At 39.6% G+C, this 22,071-nt stretch overlaps 1 protein-coding gene across 6 annotated transcripts; it reads right to left on the bottom strand.

Moving 5' to 3' along the window:
• Positions 1-1,131: 1,131 nt before the first annotated feature.
• Positions 1,132-22,065, bottom strand: slc16a4 (solute carrier family 16 member 4). 6 transcript variants are annotated; one of them, XM_025059070.1, is made up of 9 exons: positions 17,093-22,065; positions 14,727-14,851; positions 14,183-14,315; positions 13,926-14,069; positions 13,450-13,611; positions 12,739-13,368; positions 8,325-8,536; positions 5,753-5,846; positions 1,132-3,662 (listed from the first exon to the last, which is right to left on the bottom strand). In XM_025059070.1, exons 2-9 carry the CDS (start codon positions 14,835-14,837, stop codon positions 3,454-3,456), a joined length of 1,695 nt encoding a protein of 564 aa, XP_024914838.1. In that variant the 5' UTR covers positions 14,838-14,851; positions 17,093-22,065; the 3' UTR covers positions 1,132-3,453. The 6 variants fall into 6 exon arrangements, with proteins under 6 accessions (XP_024914838.1, XP_024914834.1, XP_024914836.1 ...); XM_025059066.1 differs by having other exon boundaries at positions 14,727-19,545; positions 19,602-22,065; XM_025059068.1 differs by having other exon boundaries at positions 14,727-17,226; positions 20,393-22,065.
• Positions 22,066-22,071: the final 6 nt, after the last annotated feature.

Genomic DNA, 22,071 nt, shown 5'->3' with positions numbered 1-22,071 from the left:
ATAGTGTCATATGTGAATATATTTGTATTTTTTTAAGTGTCACTAAATATTTTTCTTTTTTTTTTACTCATCTTAGATGTTTGCAGCCTCATGATGCACATCAGTGGTTTGTGCTATGCCTCAACTAACAGGTCAGTTTTGGTTAATTTCAGTAAATAATTAATTTGTGCACACAAAAATCTCAGTGAGGTCTGACACATACATTTTAAGGAAAGAAATATTTAAAAAGTAAAAGTTTATGTAAAAGCTTAGAAATGATTCTCTAATGTAAATCATTTGTATAAAAAACATATTTATCAAAATACCTCTCCAAAGAATGTGTGATATCAAGTATTTTTGTAATACTTGGGGAAATTAAGCAAAGAAACCCAAAATCGATTGGTTATCATTCGCCCTGGTCTTGAAATTTTGTTGGTCAATAAATGCTGGACAATTTGACTTTTGAACACTGATGTGAAAAGTATAATTTGTTGTCATCATGTTTAAAAATATTTATATGTATTTTTTCTTACATCATGAGTGTTTTTTTCCCTCCAAAAATAAGGCTACCAAAAGTTCTACTACAGGTTTGTATGTGTAAAAATACTAAAATAATTTTATCTCACTACCTTTGCTGATAAAAAATATATTAATGTAGATTTATTTATATCTTCCACCGTCTTCCACCTGTGCTTTCAATTTGTTGTTTTGTAATTATTATAATAATTATAAATATTAAAAAAGTAATGTTTTCTGTTATCCTCAGAGATTCTACAGGATGGAAGTTGGTGCCAGCAGGCCATCGATGGATGACAAATTCAGCCACCCAGTCTTACCTTCTCAGGTAAGGTAACTTCCTTGTTTGTTTTAACTGATTTAAGTTTATTTTTTTAATGTAATTATTTTTTTGAAATAGAGGTTTAATAAGGGTAGAAAAATGTCAGAATGGTACTGAGTGTAATATTAATGTGTAAACATTAAAAAAATCTTGTCAATAAAATGTATGAATTATAATACAATGTGTGTTTGTGGGTTGGTGGTTTTTTTGCTATGAGATGAATTTCTCCATCTTTTCCATTTTTTTTTTTTTTTTTTAATCCCACACAGAAAGAGTCTGAGACACAGGTCTGTTTATTTTAGCTGTGTGTGCACCAATACAAGGTTTGAAACAAGGCATTTATGATCAGTTTAACTCATTTTCCTAAACACTACCAGCTAAAGACACACCCAGTGGTAGGAGCAGTAAAACAACAGCCTCGATGCACACGAGCATGAGATCAATTCAGATGTCAAACACAATCAAGAGCCATAAAAAGTATTGCTCAAACAAAAAAAGTTAAAATAACTTCAAATAACTAGGACAGAGACCCAACACCAAATCTACTTAATTTTAAAGCATTATATATCAAAAGTTTATTGGTAGTGGGGGAAAAAAAATACCCAGATGGCCTTCGTGTTGACCGTGAAGTGAATGCAGCTCTCGAGCCAGAACAGCTTTTGCTCGTGACTGTCGTTATTGAAACAATACAAAGAGCCTTTTCTCCGTATTGAGAGTGTGAGTTGAGGGGAAATAATTTGCCTCTAATTGAAATGACATTCTTTAAGCAGGTGTCTTCATCTGCCACAAGAGGGCAGCATAACAAAACACATTATTCTCAGGCCATTCGCAATGTCTAAACTCCCAATTAACAACGGTGTCTAACGTGTCTTTGGCTGACATCACAGGGACTTAGTAAAGATGCGATACAGTATCTTGTAAGGCAAACTGGTGGAAAACAACCCCCTCGACTCCTCAGGAAATTAAGAATCCCAAATATTAACACAACAAAGTCATAAATGGCATTGCTGTCAAAGGCCATTGCTGCTGCAGGCACTGTGAAGTCTAGGCAACAGTCAGTTTGGGGCCCATGGGTCCAGTAACAATTTTAAAACACACTTAGTCAAAGAGTTAAAAAGATAGATCGTATAAAAATCAACATCATTACAATGGGCCGTGCTCCGACTGTGAGGAAATTTTAAAAAAATGAATTCATTGCATAGAATATTTTGACTGTCGAGCAGTGTCTCAACATATAGGTAACACAGATTGTACAAAGTTGTTGATGTGAGGACTTCAAACAGACTGGAGTGTAAATATTTGATCTAAATGTGTTGGCTAAGAAAGCAGAGCATCAGATGTAGACCTGAAAAAATAAAAGCCATTCATACTTTCAGTCCACTACTGCTTCACCTTTGCTAACACGTGGCTACAGTCGGATGCATTGAAACATTTACTGTTTTTGTCAAGTACAAATACTCGGATACAACTTATGAATAAATGGGACGATAAATAAAAGACATAATTCAAAGACACAAATCTTGTAAATAAAAGCATTAAAACAGATGATGCGAGTTTGAACATGTGATCCAGTGTTCTGAACAACCTTGAAAATTTGTGTATTAAGACCATAATGTGTGCATGTATATAAACAAACACAGTAGTTCACTCTTACTATAAACATGGCATGTTCCTAAAATGACTAATTTAACTCCAGGAATTATTTTTGACGGCTTATTTGTTCAGTTTTCTCTGAAGCGTGATGGGCAGCGATTCATTTTTTTATTTACCGTACTTTATTATTATTAGGCCCAAAGGAGACTGCTTTTCTTTGAGGTGTTGTGTTATTTTGGGTGTGTCACCAAAAAAAACGGAAAATTGTATTCAGATGATATATGGTGTCTATCTAAGTGTCTGGTGTCTGAAAAGATGTTGGTAAATTTAGTTTTTGAGTTTCAAAATCAGGAGTCACCATAACTCGTGTCAGAGCAGCACTAAAAAAACAAAAAACAGATCTTGTATTACCTTAAAAAAACAGGCCCTTCTTTAAAAAAAAAAAACAAACAAACAAAAAACAAAATGTGTTAGTAAGATTCACTAAGTCGCCAGTAGGTCAATATGTTCCAAACCCACCTGGGGGTCTAACTATTTGCTTTCTTAAAAACATAACACAGCTCTTAAATGATGTTGAATTACACTTGTAATGATAATTTAAGCATGTGAAAGAGCAGGTTCCTGAAGTCTGTGTTAGTCTGTGTTGACAAATGACTGGGACGTCAGGGCAACTCAGTGTATGATGGACCAACTTTTTCACCCATTAATACCACTTTTTGACCTTGAAAACGCCAACCCTTTGTGTTGGCAACTCATTGTTTTATTTGTCTTTATGGGCCCTCACTATTACCATGTATATACTTTTACAAAAGGAAGACAAGATACAATTTTGGCTTCTTCAAAAGTCCAACTTAACATTTCACTATTTCCCTGACTACTGTATGTTTATACATTATGCTACGGTGGTCACATTCTTCGTCTTTTCTCCAGTCAATATAACGAGCTTAAAGAGATTAAGTCACTACAGTTCCAACTTTAAGCTGGTCCAATGTGCGTCGGCCCATGGTCCGGTCGTGACCACGCTCATTCAACACCAAAAGTTCCTAAACCGCACCGTTCTCTGCACGGTCAGGGCTGAAGCAGCCATTGGTCTTGCAGCTTCCCTCCGCCCGCTTGGTTTGACTGAGTTCCCTCTTGCTTTTCCAACGCTGAGCCAGTGGCTCCATGAACAGGGAGAGAGAGGAGAGGAGATAACACAGTCCAGCCAGGTAGAAGGAACAGTCGTAGGTCTGGGTGTAGTCATAGAGGAAACCTGGGAAACATCAACCGATACCACAGCCTCATCATGAGAGCAGAGCTACTATCTAATGTACATTTTATATATACAGTATATATATACACATACACTGTGGAACCTTGATTTTCGAACTTAATTCTTTCCTGAAGGCTGTTCATGAACCGAAAAGTTCCAAAACTGAAACAATTTCCCCCTGCTTTCCATTGATCCAAATCAGTAGCACCTTTTCCACTTCTTCTAATGTCAGAGATCTTTGCTTGGTGATCACAGTCAGTCTTTGGCAACCTTAGCTTCTTTTTAATTGCTTCCTTGTTCTTATTAACGGTACAAATCGACAACTTTGCTGAGCCATACTGTTAAGTAAGATCTGAAACATTCTGCCATTCTCATGCTTTCATATAGTGTCTCCTCTATTGTTTCCCACCGTATATACAGATTTTTTTCCTTTTTTCATTCACACAACCCTTAAAAAAATGTGACAATGAGAATAGCATGGGCAGTGTTTTACACAAGGACTTCACTAGGTTAAGGTAAAAAAAAACGTGTTTATGTAGTTCCAAAAATAATCATAATAAAAATGTAATTTAGTAAATAAAAACACAGGCTTAAAGAACTGTCAACAAAATGATGCTCTACAAAATAGTGAGGAATTTGTGAGAGGTTAAAATTTCTAGTTTACATAAAGAGGTAAATGTCTATGATATCGCTAAGTGCTAGCTCAGACAGTATCAATAATTATTTAGCCAGAAAGCTACAAATTAGGTTAGCGATAACACAAATCGATAAAAATGAATTACTTTTGCATCTCTTTGTTTGATAATGTAAATAGATACAAAAGGTTAGCTAGGAGTTAGCTTAAAATGGACAAAGTTATTAATGCATACATATTCTTATATTTAATTTGACAGTTAGTTATTTCCCTAGTGTAGTTAAAATTCTCTCATGTGAGTGTTTATTTCCAACAGATCAACTGGTCTGAGACAAAGAAAAGGCAGTTACAGTATATTCACAGTGCAGCTGCTGCTGCTGCTGCTAAAACAGACAGATTAGCCTGAGGGAAGGAACAGCAGAAGGAGGGTGTTGTCACAACCTGCAGCCTGTAGGCAGATCTGTGCACTGCAAGTCTTTGCTTTAACCACAGGAATGGTAAACAGAGCCACATGCTATTTCCATACCACCTCAAAGAAGACACGTTTTAACCCTTAAACCCATATCAAGTGTCTGTACCAGGAATCTCAAGGAAAAACCCTCACACACACACACTTTAACTAGGGCCAGATATCAAGACCCGCAAGGGTCGTTTTTTTCTAGAAATACTTTATGTTGCCAAGAAAAGATTGGTACGTTTGTCAGTGACCCATTCGTTTTTTTAGTTCATCATTCACAGTCTATGCCACGTGTTGACCAGGTGATGATACTGTCTCTTTTTTCACACCGACCTAGAAAAGTCATAGTGAGCAGGGGAAACTGTGAAATAACCTGATCTGACAAAAACAATGCAACAAAAAAAACTGATCCCAGATTAGAAACATCTCTCCACACCTGTAGTAACAGCCTGTCATCACGTCATCGAAGCGACTTAAACCCCTGACATGAACAAACAACAACATACTTGGATTCAGGATTAAATCTGATCAACCCCCGCCCAACCCCACCCGCCCACCCAAAAAAGCCCAAATAAAACAAAACTAATTCCCTGTCTTTGTGGTGAGCAGCACTAACTATAGGTTGTTTTTTTCCTGTCAGGTTCACTCTTCACACTGTGGCCTCTGCATACACACAGAGAGGCAAACACAAATTTAGAAGCACTGCGAGGAATTTAGGGCCCCAGAGAAGTATGTGCTGTAAAGTCCTTTCCAATATATGTAAGAAAAGAGTATATGAGAAGGCTTTAAATCCCTCCATTCATTAACTGACAGTTAGAAAACACTTTGACATGTGTGCAAACTTCAGCCTGCACATTGTGTAACAGGAAACCTTCCCCCTACAGTGATGTCATGCTGGCCATAATCCTTCACAAATGCATTGCACATGTACAATACATGCTGGTTAAAGATTGCGTTTGGAAAAGTGGGTTAAAGTTTTCCGTGAAAGGATCAACTCACCTGCTAAAGGGGGCCCTGTAAGGCAGCCCAGGCCAACAAAGAACATGGAGAAGCCCATAGAGTTGTTGACTTTCTCTGCTCCCACGAGATCAACCTGAGAAGCAACACAGAACACAGGCTGAAACTCATACAGCATCTATATAATCTACATGTGTTTGCTCAAGACCTTTCCTTTACTTCACTTCTCTTTCCTTTCCTTGGCTGTGCCAACAGATGTCAATCACCGTTTTATATTTGTCTCCTGTCAGCCTGAGGTTTTCAACATTACACTGACAAACTGTCAACTTGAAGCACAGACCTGTCAACGTGTAGGTGAAGCAGCGTCTTAGATAACATCTGAAATAATGTCAAAAATTCCCTTGCTGAACTACATCAGCATATTTTAGGATCAAATATCTGCCGTATATACCTGTATGTACGTTAGGCACAGTGACACACTAAGGTAGAAATAGACTCACCCTGGGAATGGGACAGTATAAAAATGTAAACATTCCATTCATATCAACTAATTTTAGAAAGGGAATTGGATTAAATACATTTTCATCCCATATTCACCAGCTCCACTATGATGGCAGAGCAATGAGCAAAAGGTCGTTCAAAGGTTAAATAACACAGGGAAATTCAAGATAAACTGTAATCAAGATGGGAAAAAGTTACTGTAACAGCAAGAAATTAGCTAAAGATAAGACAAAAAGGACTGGAGAAAGTCAATGGTTAACCTTGTAAAGATAAGGCTTAAGCTAATATTTAGTTTAAACTAAAATCATAAAATGATAAAAGTTTACCAAAATATAGAAACTAGCCAATTAGCCAAAAATCAAATCAGAAAATTAGCTTAAATCAGCCCAGAAATAAGTTGCCATTAAAGATTTTTTACTTTATATGATTTATATATATATATATATATTGAAATGAACCCAGTGTAATTTTTTTGTACCCTGTCTGTGTGAGAGACACGTCTCATTTGAGAGCAGAATTTGTCACCACAATCGTTATCAACTGGTAAAAATCACAGGCGTCAAAGATGAGATTGGAGAAACGTACAAGTGATTAGAACAACCTGGGTCTAAAACCTGCCCTATAAATAAACCTGCTGGGTCTGAACACTCTGGACTAACACAGCTCACAGCTGATGTCATCACATTTGAAAAGGCTCAGCCATTTGGCCTGAGGCAGGTCCTGACCTTTGACTCAAGTCACACCACATACAATACGTTATTCTGTCTTCACCTGATTCCAACTGAACTCAAACGTTGTCCCACCCATAACGACAGTTGGTGTGACACCGTGACACAGTACTTAAATATTTATTATTCACAAGATTGTGTAGTCTGATACTGTGTTGTTTTGTAGAGGAAATGCAGTCCTGGCTAATATAATAGCAAGAGTGACACTGTTGGTTATTGTGTGTAAAATGTCACACAGATACAGAGAGCACACGACACTGTAGTTTCCTGAACTGCCCATACTAACCTTTTATGGCAAAATGCTTTTTGTTCTGATTTTCAGAATAAAATGTACTCTTTCCGTTGTGTAGCTAACATGCCAATTAGAGTTAATAATTCAAGCAGGAAATGTCCTAAAACTGAAGGGAAACATTGAATTCTACGCTCTTTCAATTCAATAGGCTACGAAAAAATATACGACTTCAGGGCTGATACCCTTTGTCTGCATTTTCTATTTTTATAGTGGCAGGCATTCAAGGTGGAAAAAAAGTACTAGTAAAGGCTGACTATGTTATAACAACACTATTTACTATATGATAGCACAACTACACTAAAACCCCAAAGAAAAGAAGTAAAAAGGATGTTGTTAGCAGATTAACTGAACCTCAGATGAGACTGATTATTAAAAATAATACATCTCTGAATAAAAACTCTTTTGTGTTGCATAGTTAGTTGACACAATAATTGTGGTGTAAAGTTTTATATTTGTTGATTTCTGATTGATATTGTAGAATAATTTTAACGTTTTCTAGCTGAGCTCTAAATGAATGACCAGCCGTAATGCCTTCCTGGGAAACAGTTATGGCTTCACAGCTAGTTCAGATGATGTATCTTATTTACAGTCTTCAATTACTAGCCCCCAGAGCCCAATATATTTCATGTTCCCACAGAAAGTACCATATTTATTTATTTTTATTAATTTGTTCTCAGCTCAGTCCCAGTGATTTGACAGGGTTTTTTTAAACAACAAGTGACCTCTCTGATGCAAACCAACCCACTAGGCTTGGGAATTCAGGGCTAGGGGGAATCGTACCCAGGACCTACTCATTTCCTACTACTGTGTCACCTTGGCATGAGTATGTACATAATGTAAACAATTTACCTGTTTATTAAACTAAAGGACAATTGACCTACTACTGTGTTAACTATGAAGGAAGAAGGTTTATCATTGTAGCAAAGAATGCTGCATTTTCCCTTTAACAAGAGGGAACCTGGTACATTTTCACGCTTCCATAGAACTGAACCAACTAAAGGAACCTGGACATTTGTGAGGCTCTAACTGAAAACAGGTGGTGTTTTAAGAGGGAGCACATGTGTAAAAGGTTAAGATAAAACCGTTTCTTTACTAGAACAGGCAGCAGCAGAGCCATGTAGCCGCCACAGAAGACGGCAAAGAAGACGGCGTAGACCATGAGCAGGATGTAGGAATCTGCCAGAGGGGAGAGAAGGTTGACCAGGCCACAGAGAATCAGATAGGCTTTGTGGTAGTGGTATTTATGGAACAGATTCCTGTCAGTGACCCAGCCTGAGGCTAACTGCGAAATGGTCTCCGTTATACCTGAAAGAAAGGAAAAACAGGTAGAGGGAATTAAGGAAAATAGGAGACAGAAAACCCTGGGGGTGCAGTCATATTGGTACAATTACTTATACACAGCAACTACATGTCTCATAGAGAAAGTCATGTTGGTCCTGGGGGTAGACCTTAGCAGTTAGCTTTGTTTTGTTTTGTAATTGTCAGTAAATAGTGTCTGTATTGGCTGATATTTGTCATACAACATACGTGAAGCTCCAAGCCCTTACTGATCTCTACTTGGCAACAGCTTTTCAAGTTTTGTTATACATTTGCAATGCAAATTTTTGAAGTTCTCTGATAACCCAGTTTCAGTTTGGCCCGACTAGTTTGGTTAGGCCACACCACCAAATAAAGCACAGAACAAACTGCAGTTTGTCTTTCGACGTCACTCGTGAACCCTGGTGCATCCTCAACAGTTCCTCCAATCATTTTGCAGAACTGCAGGATCTGGTGGCCATAAAGCTCAGCTTCTGTGAAAATCACATTTTTGTGTGATTTATCATATCAACATCTGGCTCCTGCAGTTAAAAAACTGTTCTTAATGCTGCCACATTGAATCACCTGAGGGAGGAGCCGGAACCTCAGAAGAAGAGTTTTGAACAGACAAGGTCATGAAACCTTGTTCTGGAAGGATGTAGCTTCTGTAATGAAGTGATGTTTCAGTAATGGAACAAGGCAGCTGCAGGTGTGGTGTATGTAAACGACCAGCCTTTGTACTATACTGGTATGACTGACAAAGAAAAGATTTGTGCTGCTTTCTGCTGAGGTCAACTGGAACAGGATAGGCAGTATGGAAACTGCAGGAGCGTATTGACCGTCACAGGAATAGCAACAAGCAGGCTGAGCTTAGCCACTGATCAATGAAGCAAACTGGTTCTGTGCAGATCAGAGTTACTCATCCTCTGGTCAGACTCTGCATCGCTGCTGCAAACACCAGTGAAAGGCATGTTCTGCTTCATATGAACTTTTTCTGGGCTTCTTTGCGATTTTATCAAATTTTCTAGACTGTAATATAATGTGTAGAAAGAAAAAACCACTGTTCTCTGCAGTCTTTGGTGATTGAGGTGGTGGTCCCGTTCACACTCAAAGAAAGCAGCTATCTGTTTCTTTGGAGTGTTAAGTCGGTTGCACTTGTCAGTTGGCACTGCCGACCGTCGGGTTGATACCACATCACCCCCTGTAGGTTAGAGCCATTGGATGAGATGCTTCATCAGCAAACGCCTCTGCTTAACTTACATAACAGGACTGAGGAAGTCTCTCCAGACCACAGTGTGAATAATGGCTCGAAGCAGCTGTGCTATGTTTGTGTGTCCTCCTCCATTGACCAAAGACGGTGTCCTGGGGTGTCCCTGCTTGCATTCAGATATGATGTGACTTTGTTTGTGTGTACAAGCTGCAGCAGGTTGATCCAAGTCTGCAGCTGTTCCTGTTCATACGGCATCTTAAATTCGGCCTCTCTAAGTAGCTCCTTAAGCTTCGATTTTAACTTTTAGTCCTTTCCCCACTGAATAGTACCAACGGGTATGCCACTGTGTGGGTCACATGGACACACTCCAGGGCCAAGTACAGCGGGACTTTGGTTTGGACGCCAACAGTCGTTATCCTGCCTGACATTGTATAAAGAGCATATGCAGTTGAACACTCCCTTGGAAGTTTTGGTCAACTAACAAATGTTACAACTACAACAACTTTTATCTATAGTGTATTTTCTGATGGAGTCAGTGGAAACATAGACAAATATTTCAATCAAATATCTCCTGCCAGACATTAGGGACAATACCAGGAGTAGTTTGAGTTTTTTGAACCTGAGATTTTAGGACATCAGATAAACAAACATAGAAACCTTGTGTTGCCTTTTTACCATTATAAAAGTATTATATGAGTTCCTGTTCCTTCGTATTAGAGTTCCTGCTCCTATTATGTTTATACACAGATCTTGTCACCGGACCAATGTTAGGAAGTTATAAAAGCAAGTATTGATTTTCTTCTGTGGTAGTTGCCGACCTGAATTTAAACCTCTTTGCTGCCTCAGCGCTCTTCTGTCAGTGTCAGCCTCTCCAGAACTGCACAGGAGCAATACTGAGAGCTCTTCTTGTCACCATGTCAGCATCTTTACTCTGTGAGCTGTTGCTTAGAGACTTTAGTTAGCTGCAGTGCTGGTGGACTGAAAGTTGACCGACAGATTGACCCCCGGATGATGGTGGCTTCCACTGCCCGGCTCAGTCACAGGCACCACGTTGGGGAAAGAGAAACTACAGGACACTGGAACAGTGTCTTTGTGGTGGGCGTGACGCCTGTGGCTCCGTCTCTATCTCTGTATTCTCTCATAAAACACTGCGCACAAGCAGACAATCTGACAGAACAAACATGACACGAGTTGTATGAAAGATTGGTCGTCAGACAGATTTTATTACAGTTCTGTAGACGTTTGATGGGAGGAGGGAGGCAGATGCAAAAACCAACTAATACTGTTGAACGGCCCCCGAGCAAATAAGGGAGGAACCCTGAGAAACTCCACACAGAAATAGTATCTTTCAATCTGTGGCTTGAACTGCTGACCTTTCTGTTGGGTGACAACACTTGCAAATACTCCTCCACACATTTGTCCCTTTCATTTTCATGTTGCCTGCTAAAAAACTGAAGTTAAACTAAATGTTAGCTGAGCTTGAAACCAAAATCAAAATATACAAAAACAAATCACGATCGAGGCTCAGACGGAGCTAAGACCTGGATCTAGTTAAAAGAACCAGACTTGTAACATGACCCTAGATAAAACGTTCCTTCTGGAAGCAGTGTGGTAACGTGTACCACTCTGACAGACGTGGGCCAAAAGTTCACATTTTTAAGAGATTTAAAATTCAGTATATTTTAAATTTTATCACCTTAGGTTGAGAACCACGAAAGAAACTCTCAGGCCCTCAGGAAGATAATCACTACATCCTAAAATCTGTGATACTGAATGATACCACAGTACCTAGATTGCACAACAGAAGGACGTTTGACACAAACACACAACCTCATCTCTAGTGTTTTAATTATTTATAAAGCATGAGAAGGAACACGTGCATGTGGTCTGTGGACTCACAGCTAATGCTGTTTCCTGTTCATATGGTGAGGCCTCATCAGTGTGGCATACTGCTGCTGAACTCTGGCCACTGGACCAAAGATCAGCCTTTATGTAAGAACACCCATTACATAAGACTGCAGAGACTGAGCAGCTAACAAATAATTAATGGCTACAAGTTGTCTGGTGGGAGCTGATTTTGAGCAGAAATCACTGTAAAATCCCTGTAAATCAGTACTACATGGCAAAATAATAATAAAAAACTTTATTTATACGACCAACTTATTATGAAAGAGTACGAGTAACTGATAACTGAACTCAAGCCCAGTCTGGCTTCTGATTGGTCGGATGATTCATAAGTACCGGTTGTTAAAGCTCCATAGAGCAGCTCTATAGTTAAAGCTGAGGATCTTTAATATATATATTATTAGGTTTGACTCAGGTGCCTTTATGACTTGCTGCCCATTTCTTTTCTTTTTTTTAACCTTTTTTGTTCTAAGTCTGGGCATTGAATTTTGACGCCGACACCATCTGTCAGACAGGATGATGCCATTTTAATTGCCCAGAAAAAAACGACCAGTTTTTATCCAGTGTAGGTCCTGTGCTGTGGCACGGCTCTCTCATCTATTACTTTATTACTAATGCCAGTGGATTTGAATGGCTTAAAGTCGTTTTCTGTCCTGCAGTTAGCAGCAGACAGATTTACTCTTACTCTTAGAGTATGAAATATCAAGTATCCCTCACTTGCTCTCCCCTTTTAATAAGGGTTGCCACTGTGGGAGACTCCAAAGTAAATTACTGGATGCTCTTTTCTGCTGCAACCGTCACCCCAGGCTTCGGGAGACGGGGTCTAGGTGGATTTGAACCCATTAAACAGTTTATGCCGGTGCATCGTTACATTAAAAGGCTTAATGGCAAATAATGTCCCATACGCCCTGCACTTTGATGACACATTTGTCAAGAGTGTTCTTTAATCTATAATACACAACTAGAACCAGCTGTAGCCAAAGTAAACCGCAGCGTGCTGAAATTCATATCAAGATCTCATCAAACTTTACTGTTGAGAATCTTAATCTATAACTTTAAGGTAACAATACGAACTTCTGAGAAGTGTGGGACTCACCTGCCACAGAGATGATAAATGAAGCATCCATGGCTTCGATGCCCAGGGTCCTGGCCCGGGCCGACAGGTGGAAGTAGGGGATGAAGTAGGCCAGCTGGCTGAACACAACTGACCAAGTGTATATGCAAAAGAATGGGTTCTTAAGCAGGGAGAAATCCAACACTTTGGGTTTGTTGACTTCTGTGGGTAAACTGGCAGGTGAAGAGAATCCGTTCATGCTGCTGCTGAGCTCGGCTAAGCTCTCTGGAGCTGTGGGTTTACACTGACTCGTGTCATGGTGGGGCTCGTGACCATTCGCACCACCGTGGACCAGTCTGGTCAGTTCAGGCTTCACTGCCTGGTCTTGGGGTCCCTGAGTACACTGGCCCTCCAGGTTCTCAGTGTTTCTGTGAGGAGGAGGGGGGGATGGGAAGGAGTCTGACCTGGCGATGCCATTGGTTAGGTGAGAGGAGCCATTTAAGCAGCTCTTAGTGAGTTCTTTCTCAGAGGAGCTCTTGAGGGAAACAGTAGGACTCTTTTGGATGGGAGAAGAGGTAGAGTTTAGCGCAGGAGGTTTCACATTGATGGGTCGCAGGAGCATCCCGGAGGCCACCAGGTTCAGCATCATGCCACCGAATATCAACATGGCTCCTTGATTTGGGACACAAATAAATCTCATAAGTTAACCAAAACAAAATGGAGTCTGCTAATGAAAATATTTATGTGGCCTACCTTGCCAAGCATACCAATCCAGGAGCAACTGAGTGAATGGAGCAAGGGCAAAGGTCAAGCCCATTCCAGAACGTGCAATCGAATATGCTGTGGCTAACCTCTTTCGAAAGTACTGAGCCATGACCACAGAGAAGGACTGATACAGTAGCGCAAAACCCATTCCTGTGTTAAAAAGGTTTCAGTTTCAGAAACGATGTCAGTCACAGGAAACTGGACATTTAATATATTTAAAAAGACCCCTTTAGAAACCCCCCAAATACATATATATATATCCAAAGGCTAACACAAATACAAAGAAAACAACTTTAATGAACAACACGTGAATTCACACTTCTAGCCTTCTAGCACGCAAAACAAACTCAGATCATTGACTTTTTTGTGTGGATAAGGGAAGCAAATTCCGAAAGCGCTCAGACTCCTTCAGCGTCTCCGTTCGTCTGACCTGACTGATAGACCTGGGTCTAAGTCACACTTACCAGCTATGGCTCCCATGCTGACGTAGAGGAACTCCACACAGGTTGCATAAATGCTCAAGAGAAATCCTCCACTGACCAGCACTGCTCCAGTGATGGAGGTTATCCTGGCTCCAAACTTAGCGCAGGCCACTGAGGCTATGGGTGCTAACGAGGATACAGAAGAAGAAGAAAGAACATTTGTTCTCTGAACTTTGAAGAGTCAAACCTGACGTGTTCTGATACTCAGAGTTAAAGAGAGTGTGCATGAAAGGCCAAACCTCCAGACAGCCGCATACTGGACATGATGGATCCGATCCAGCTGATGCTCTCTGCCGACCCCCCAAACTCATCTTGGAAGGCCACAAAGAAGATCCCAAAAGTTTTCAGAGTACCCATCACCAGGACGTTAACCTAGAATTCAAAGGAATTAAAGGCTGATTATTAACGAGAGCTGCCTCTGAGGCAGAGGTGTTCTCATGTGTAATTGGATTAATTGTTAACGTGTGTTGTCTCTGAGAAAGATTATTTACAATAAGTACCGGTAGTTTTATCTTCTCAGAACTGTTGTCAAGATTCTGTTCATTTACTTGGTCAGTGTTCTATTGACCTTGGGTTTGCTGACTTTGGTCACGGTGACAGTGTGTTGTTGCGTACCATTTTGTTTGGTTAGCATTTTGTTTTCTACCCTCAACTACCCTCAAAGAAATATAATTTAAATGTATGCAACAAAAGGAAAATCTCTGGGTCCCCTAGGGAAAAGACATCCTTTTTGTAGGGTAAAACTCAAAAGATGTACATCACATTTAATAACTGTGGACCCACCAAGAAGCAGTGCAGCACCACCATCCAGCCCCAGCCTCCATCAGGAGGGTCCTCATACTTGATGTGCTTCTCCTTTTTCGTGTCCGTGGCATCCTTCCTGAACAGTTTCATGACTGTCAGTTTTCCTATGATGGAAAAGGGTAAACAATTCACCATTATTCAATGGATTAGCAATTAAATAGCACATCAATGAATGACCAAAAATCATAAATATACACAAAAGTGGAAGATGTGAATACAATGTGCAGTCGAATCATGTTTAACTATATATTGAAGCATTTTTGTTTTGATTAAAAAGCGGTACCATGTCAGTCAATTCTCTTATTTTCTACAATGCTGTCACAGCAGATGATGAGGACGTAAAGCTGGGCTGCAGAAAACTACACTGCACCAACTGAGTGTGTCTGTGTTTGATCATCATCTATGTCAGTCTGACCATAGGTTAGTGTTTGAAAGGCAAAACGTCATGTTGTGTTAAAAAAATAGTTACATCGAGGGAACTGGACAGAGTAGGTTTCTTAAAGACGTGAAGGCTTCTTCAGTTCTGACTGACTGACAGTTTCATTCTGAGGAAGACACAGACAAAAATGTCACTCTGACTTTACATTCCGCTCTCCTTAGAATAGGGTGTTTCACCACACCTGCAGCCCCCCTTTTTACAACGACCCTCATTACGGGTATGCAGCCCCTTTGAGGTTAAATACCAGAATTTCCCAGTAGTCAGTCAGAACTGAAGAAGCCTCTTGGGTCAGAGGTCAAACTCATCACAGATCATTGATAATTTGGGCCTTTCCAATGACATTCATTTTCCTTCTAAACTTGTACAACCACGTTATTGAACTCCCCCTGAAATACTTCACTTTGTTATAATGGGTTGGTACACTGATGTGATTCACTAGGTACTGTACTGAAGAACAGACGAAAAGTCCAACCGACCAGCAGTTAAAATACCCCCTCTTTCGTGGCCTTCCTTTCTCACTAAGTGTGACTTAGACAAGTTTAAGAAGCCAAGACCAAAGGAGGCAGGGAGCGGTGAGCGGATTAAAATGGGAATGAATTGGGCCAGTGTACTGCAAGGGAAATATTTCCCCCATGTGCTGTGGTCCTCAGATGGAGCTTACATGCATGTTTGTAAATGTGTTGAAGTTTTGAAGGCTGCACAGGCGGGGATTGTTGATCAACATGTCATAGTAAAAATTAACACCTGACACACTTTTACCTGAACAGGTTTTTTTAATGACAACATGGAGATGATTAAACTCTGTCTGACCTACAGTTCATATCATCAGGAGTTAAACAGTTCCACCAAACTTTGATATTTGGCTTCTGGGAAACTGGTTTCTGTAGTTGGCTGTTAACTGGGTTGGAACTCGAAGAGGTAAAGAGGCAGACTAAGTAAACTAATAAAGAATTTTATAGGTCCTTTTGTCAATGAACTGCTATTTCCCCCTGGGCTACAATTCTGAACTGTTACACAGTGACAAGTAAGAATTCTCTTTTAATCATTGAGCCAATTTACAAGTGAATTCTTACAGTAAAGTGAATTATCCCTCTATATAAAACATTCCCTGGCTCCTGGTGAACCATACCATGACAGAGGTGTATTCACCTTGGTGGTTGCGTGTGTCACACTCAGTCTTGACACAATGACCTGAAACTAGTATCAAATAAATAATGACTAATTTCCAGTTGAAGTAATATTTAGTTTGCCCTACAATCTGATATGTAAAAAAAATTAAAGCGAGGAGTCAATCTATAGTCTATAATATCTGTACCAATATTAATATTTTAGTCTTATATTATCAGGCGTAATGTTGTAGATGAAGCTATTTCTTCAGACACTTGCTGAACATGGGAGATAATTATAAGAAAAAAACAGTTAATGTAAAATAAGGAAATTGACATTGTGTGTTTAAGGTTTGAGTTTTTTTTTTTCTTTCAAATCATTCATAGTCACAGCTGTTGGTTAACGGTCTTCACACAGAAGGTGTCAGTACAGCTCTTTAGCTAGTGTGTAACTGTTTGCCTTGTTAATCAGTCAGTGGATGTATCTCTTCTTCTAGTCTTAAAAATTGAATTCATTATTTTATTTTATTTTATTTTTAAAACCATATTCAAGGTCCATATGTACAGAAATGTCATGTATACAGTATCCAGCATACACCAGACCGCCTAGTATTGTACTTATTTCAACAAAAGACTTGGGTAAATCTACTGCAGTATCTAACATGAAGTTACTTCATGACCTTGGTTCTGTCACTGCTCACGGAGTTCCTGCTTCTTTACAAGATGAAGGAGGCAAAACACATTGACTTATCCTTAGATTTCATGTAGCTCACATTACATGCTGATGTATCTTGGGTTACCTGTGTGGCTAGCTTGGTCAGTGTACTACAGGCTGTGGAGGTGAACAAGGTCAGATGTCCTAATCTCAGATGGTCATCCTCAGCTTGGATGAAGGACACTTGGAACTGTGGCTGCACCAGTATTAGATTTGAACCTGCATGAAGAAATTAACAGTTAGACACCAGGAATTACTGAAATGAAAAGAGCAATAAGCCAGTAGAGTCTTCCTGTGAGTGAAGCAGTACAGTAGAATCCAAGTGTATTAGTAGATTTGCTTTGGATTAGTCCAATATTTACTTTTTTTAAAATATTTTTTTACTAGTTCCTAAAAAAAATTCTCAAAATGATCTAAGTTGGTGAGAAACGTGCAAAAAAGAAAAATGCATTTTTCAAAAATTCTCATGAATATTTTTTAACACTTACTGAAAAATCCCAGAACAATTTTTGATTGATTCTTTTTTTCTGTTTTTCTTTGTTCTATAAACCTGATGTCATGGTGTATTCCCAGACTTTAGAGAATACCGGTCCTGTTGTTGGAGGTAGAAATAGTACTTTATACTGTACTAAACACGTCTTCTCGAGTTACATGAGCGAGACTGACAAGTACTAAAAGACTAAAAGATGCCTGACAGTGACACAGGTCACCAAGGAGTTCAAAAGAGGTGTTAGGTTTTCACCACACAGCACAGTTGCAGAATACAGCAGGAAAAAAGGAAGAACATTTGGCCCCATGCAGTACCAGTTGTCCACGCTGCCTTATTTCTGTGTGAATGCAGCCTAAAATACAAACCAATGGGAGCAGATTTTTAGATCAGAGTCTGCACTTTGTTAAATGCTCAGTATATTGTTGCTTATGTTATGCAACATGAACTGATTACTTAGAAGACACCAACTTGCATGTTAACGTTGTTATTGTGCTTTTGTTAAATGGATTACTAAACCTAACTTGGTTTGAACAGTAGCTTTAGGAAGGTAAGAAGAGCAAATACTACAATACTATGACTATCATCAGTACTGCTTTATGCAGGTCGGATAACAGTAGACTGTTAGAGGCTAAAACCAAAGAGGCTAAGTGGTAAATCGGGTACAACAGGTATTTGTCTGCCTGTTGAAACAACACCCGTTACACACACAGTTTTGTCTCCTTCCTGTTGCTTTGTACTTGTAACGATATTTAGAGAACTTTAAGTAAAGAAACTTGATCAGTTTATTCAAAAACATATACAGTAATACATGATATTTTCACTTACTGACAGTAAAAATTGTACATGTATACATACATATATGAATATATATATAGTATTTTATAGTAATTAAGACAATTGTTGAGACCTTAATTTGTCCGCTATTATTACCGCTACAATAGTAAGCATTATAAAATGATGAATTGTCATTTAAATGTGCAGGTTGATCATATTTTACTAGCACAGGTAGGCAATTTTGGGAGAAATTCAGTTCATGTTTATATCTTGTGTGGCAGGAATGTAAGTTTGGAGAGCTTTTCACTTCTTTGCTTTGTTTGAATGTGGGTCACGGAGAAAAAAAAGAAAAGCTCTTACACGATTAAGTGGATACAAGTTGTAACAGCCGCTCTAAACATGTGGCTGCCAGTCAAAGTAAAACCAGCTCACAATTATCCATCAACACTGGACTAGTGTAGAAACTCAGTCTTCAATCAGTTTGAGGGATGGCTGCAAGGGTAACACCCCCACCCACGCCCCCCACTGGTCATTGCAGCTTTAGGAGAAACGCCTTCAGTGATTTACAGGTTTGCAGTGTCAACATGTTTGTCCTGCTCCGACACAGCCTGCTATTGTTAACAAACAGTTTTTGACAGTGTAAAGAAGACAAAGAGGTCTTCCTGTTGTAACAAAGTCACGCCTGTCCAGGAGCACACTCTCTGACAGATCACTACATACTCTGGTTGACAGCTACAGTTTAGGAAGACATTTTAAAGGACAGACAAAGTCAAACAGAAAAGTCTGACACAGCACCGTTACTTTAAAAAAACCTCCACTTGAGCTCGGAGGAGCGGCAACAAGGACAATTAATGCCTCCTGAAAAACACACACCGGGGTCGGATGACTGTCTGAGAGTCTCACTTGCAACATTGATATTTTGCTTGAAATGGCAAAAATAGGTTTTCGCTTTGTGAAAAAGTCCGACGAGAGCGAGCATGAAAATACACACTTTATCAGTTCTGCTGACATCAGTGTAATTGAAGTACCACTCAGTACTCACAGAGCAACATGGAGAGAGTTATACACATTGTTCGTAGGGCTGCAGTGGTGAACTGAAGCCTGTGCAGTGGAACCTCGAAATACGAGCACCTTGACATACTAGCAAGCCGTCGAGCAAATGTTTTGCCTCGAGATACGAGCACGCTTACAGACGCCGACTTAGTTCTTATGGGAAAACACGATTCTAGATACGAGCCCATCGAGTTACAAGCTCGGTCATGGAACCAATTATGCTCGTATGCACAGTATCTCGAGGTTCCACTTGTTCCATTTGTTTCTACGGTGGAACCTCGAGATACGAGATACTCTGCATGTTGAAACATTTATGTTTGTATATGTATGTATATTATGAATGGATGCAGTATTGATTATTTTAATGAGCTATTCTCTGTCAACAGATCATCATTCAGCCCAGAAAAGCTGGGAAATGTCAATCAAATGAAAACACTGTCAAAAGTGATTTTTAAATATAGAAATTTGGCTAATAAATCAATTTGAGTAAATCGATAACCCAGAAATTGAAGAGAGCGCTGGAGTCATGAAAACATAAAGTTGCAGGAAATGCAAGTATGAACAACTACCTACAACAGTGTTGTACAAAAGCAGTGTTTTTTTTCCATACACCGGAGATTATTTGCGGTATAAGTTTTCAGTTTTGAGTGCCCCAGCCCTGTTTTGTTTTCATCCAGAACTACTTTTTATTCATACTGTCATAAAAGAGCAGAGGAACCAGAACAAATAAATACTTTGAAATCAGAACCTGTTTTTTTAAGAAACTTAATTGACATTTTCAAGAAAAATACAGATTAAATATATAAATCAATAAGCCAGAAGTGAATTTTCTAGTATTTAAAGCTATTATTTAAATTTCTATTCTCTTCAACCATTTGCTCATGAACTTCCTCTCATTTAGACTAGAGAAGCCACATATCGACGAAGAGCCAGACACCCACCGATGGTTTGTGAATACACGGGCTTTAAAAAACGTTCCTGAGTGTTTTCCCGAAAGCTTTTGGCTTATAGTCCACGGAGGCATCCACAAAAGCGCATTAGTGAAAGGAAAGAACAAGGAGGTCTTACTGTGTGTGGCTGTGAGCCAGATGTTATCTCCACTTCACGGCCCTGTTGCATTGTGCCCCTCACTCAGCTCAACAAGGCGAGAAAAGGCTCCTTCAGCTCGGGCACAGCACTGACACTTAAACAGGCTGAGTTTCAAGATGTCATCTGGCTGCCATCTGACGAGAGAGAGCCACAGACCTGCAGTGAGACCGCCGTGCATGTGGGAAGTTTTTACACCAAAAACAAAACAAAAAAACTTGTGTGGTGCGTTTTCATAGCTGTTACTTTAACGTGTCACCTATTAGCCAGGAGAATCAAATATTGTTTACTTAAATATTTAAAAAAAGATAAAATAACACAGCATCAATACCTGAGGTCTTCTGGAGTATTTGACGCGTCACAGCTCCAGTTTTTATTGGGATAAAGTGATGCGTAATTTCGGGTTTCCTCCCTCGGGAGAGGTGCTTCTCAGTGAAGAGTAGGCGTCACCACTCATGCACTTTATGGCACAGAGACACTGCTGCAGGAGCTGTTCCTCTGACGATGACTGAGCCATAACTTTTTTGTCTCTAGCAGCGGGATCCTCTGAGCTGCATCTCACATCCGAGCCTCAACGTTGCTGCTCCCGCTACTGCTGCTGCTGGTGCTGCGGAGCCGCAGAAAACCAAGCTCTGAGTGAGGAGGGGCACGTGATCCAGACTCAGCAGCAGCAGCAGCAACAGTCCTCATCCATGAGAGAGAGAGAGAGAGAGAGAGGGAGGGAGAGCGAGAGACTGCGGGTGTTGTTACACTTGTATATTTCAACTTAAATGCATAGTAATATACTACACACATTAATTTACAATCTTTGACAACCACATCATGGTTTTAATCATTTTAACGCTAAATAAAACATGGCAAAGGTTTGATTAACGTCAATAATGCAGCGTTTAAAGTTTTAAAACAGAATTAAGTTAGAATTTCAAAAATGAAACCTTTTGTTTTTGTGTTGCAACAAGAAAGTGTTTCTTTGAAAACATCTGACAGTCACAGTAAAGTCAGTGACCGCAGCTCACACAGGATTCGCTGTTTTCTACTGAGTATAAAGGCTGATTGGATGCATTAGTCATGCATGTTTTATTGCGGGGAGGGGGAGGGGGTAGGCGGGTCAGATTATACTGTATGTGGTCCATTCACAAATATTAATATCATTATACATGGAGCGAATGTAAATGAACTACAGAGCCACACGTGACTCAGGAACTCAAGGACCATGATCAGTCATCAGGTCTATTGCCCCCTGTGGAGGAGAGGGGAGCAGCAATTACATCTGAAACACTTGAAAAGAAACTTTTAAGAAAAACGGGGTTTTTTTTAGGTGTTTTTTTTTTCTAGGTGCCATTAATGATACTACAAGCATGACGTCGGTTCTAGAAGGAGGCGGGGCGTCACCAAAACGCAGACCAGTGTCTACTCCAATACAGAAAACATATGTAACACAGACATATGATATGGTATTAGGCTGTGGATTGAGAAGAATGATCTTATTATTAAAGATCAACCGGATGAAGAAGAATCCCTCCCGTCCTGTCCTTTCACCAGGGCTGGCCTCAGCCGTAGTCTGTAACATCACTTAGACGTCAAAAAAAAATTTTCTAAAAAAAAAAATTTCAAAAAAAAAATGAAAATTAAACAAAAAAAAATTTCTAAAACAAAAAAAT

This window comes from Cynoglossus semilaevis, chromosome 10 (assembly GCF_000523025.1).
Source record: "Cynoglossus semilaevis isolate Cse_v1.0 chromosome 10, Cse_v1.0, whole genome shotgun sequence".
Classification (NCBI taxonomy): Eukaryota; Metazoa; Chordata; class Actinopteri; order Pleuronectiformes; family Cynoglossidae; genus Cynoglossus; species Cynoglossus semilaevis.
The sequence above is the reverse complement of the archived record's forward strand: the minus strand, read 5'-3'. Positions and strand labels throughout refer to the sequence as shown.

Coding starts and splice junctions, on each gene's coding strand:
- slc16a4 (XM_025059065.1), bottom strand. CDS start 14,882: ATGGTGAATTGTTTACCCTTTTCCATCATAGGAAAACTGACAGTCATG. Junction 14,316..14,726: donor TGGTGCTGCACTGCTTCTTG/GTGGGTCCACAG, acceptor TTTGAATTCTAG/GTTAACGTCCTGGTGATGGG. Junction 13,369..13,449: donor GGATTGGTATGCTTGGCAAG/GTAGGCCACATA, acceptor TCCCAAATCAAG/GAGCCATGTTGATATTCGGT.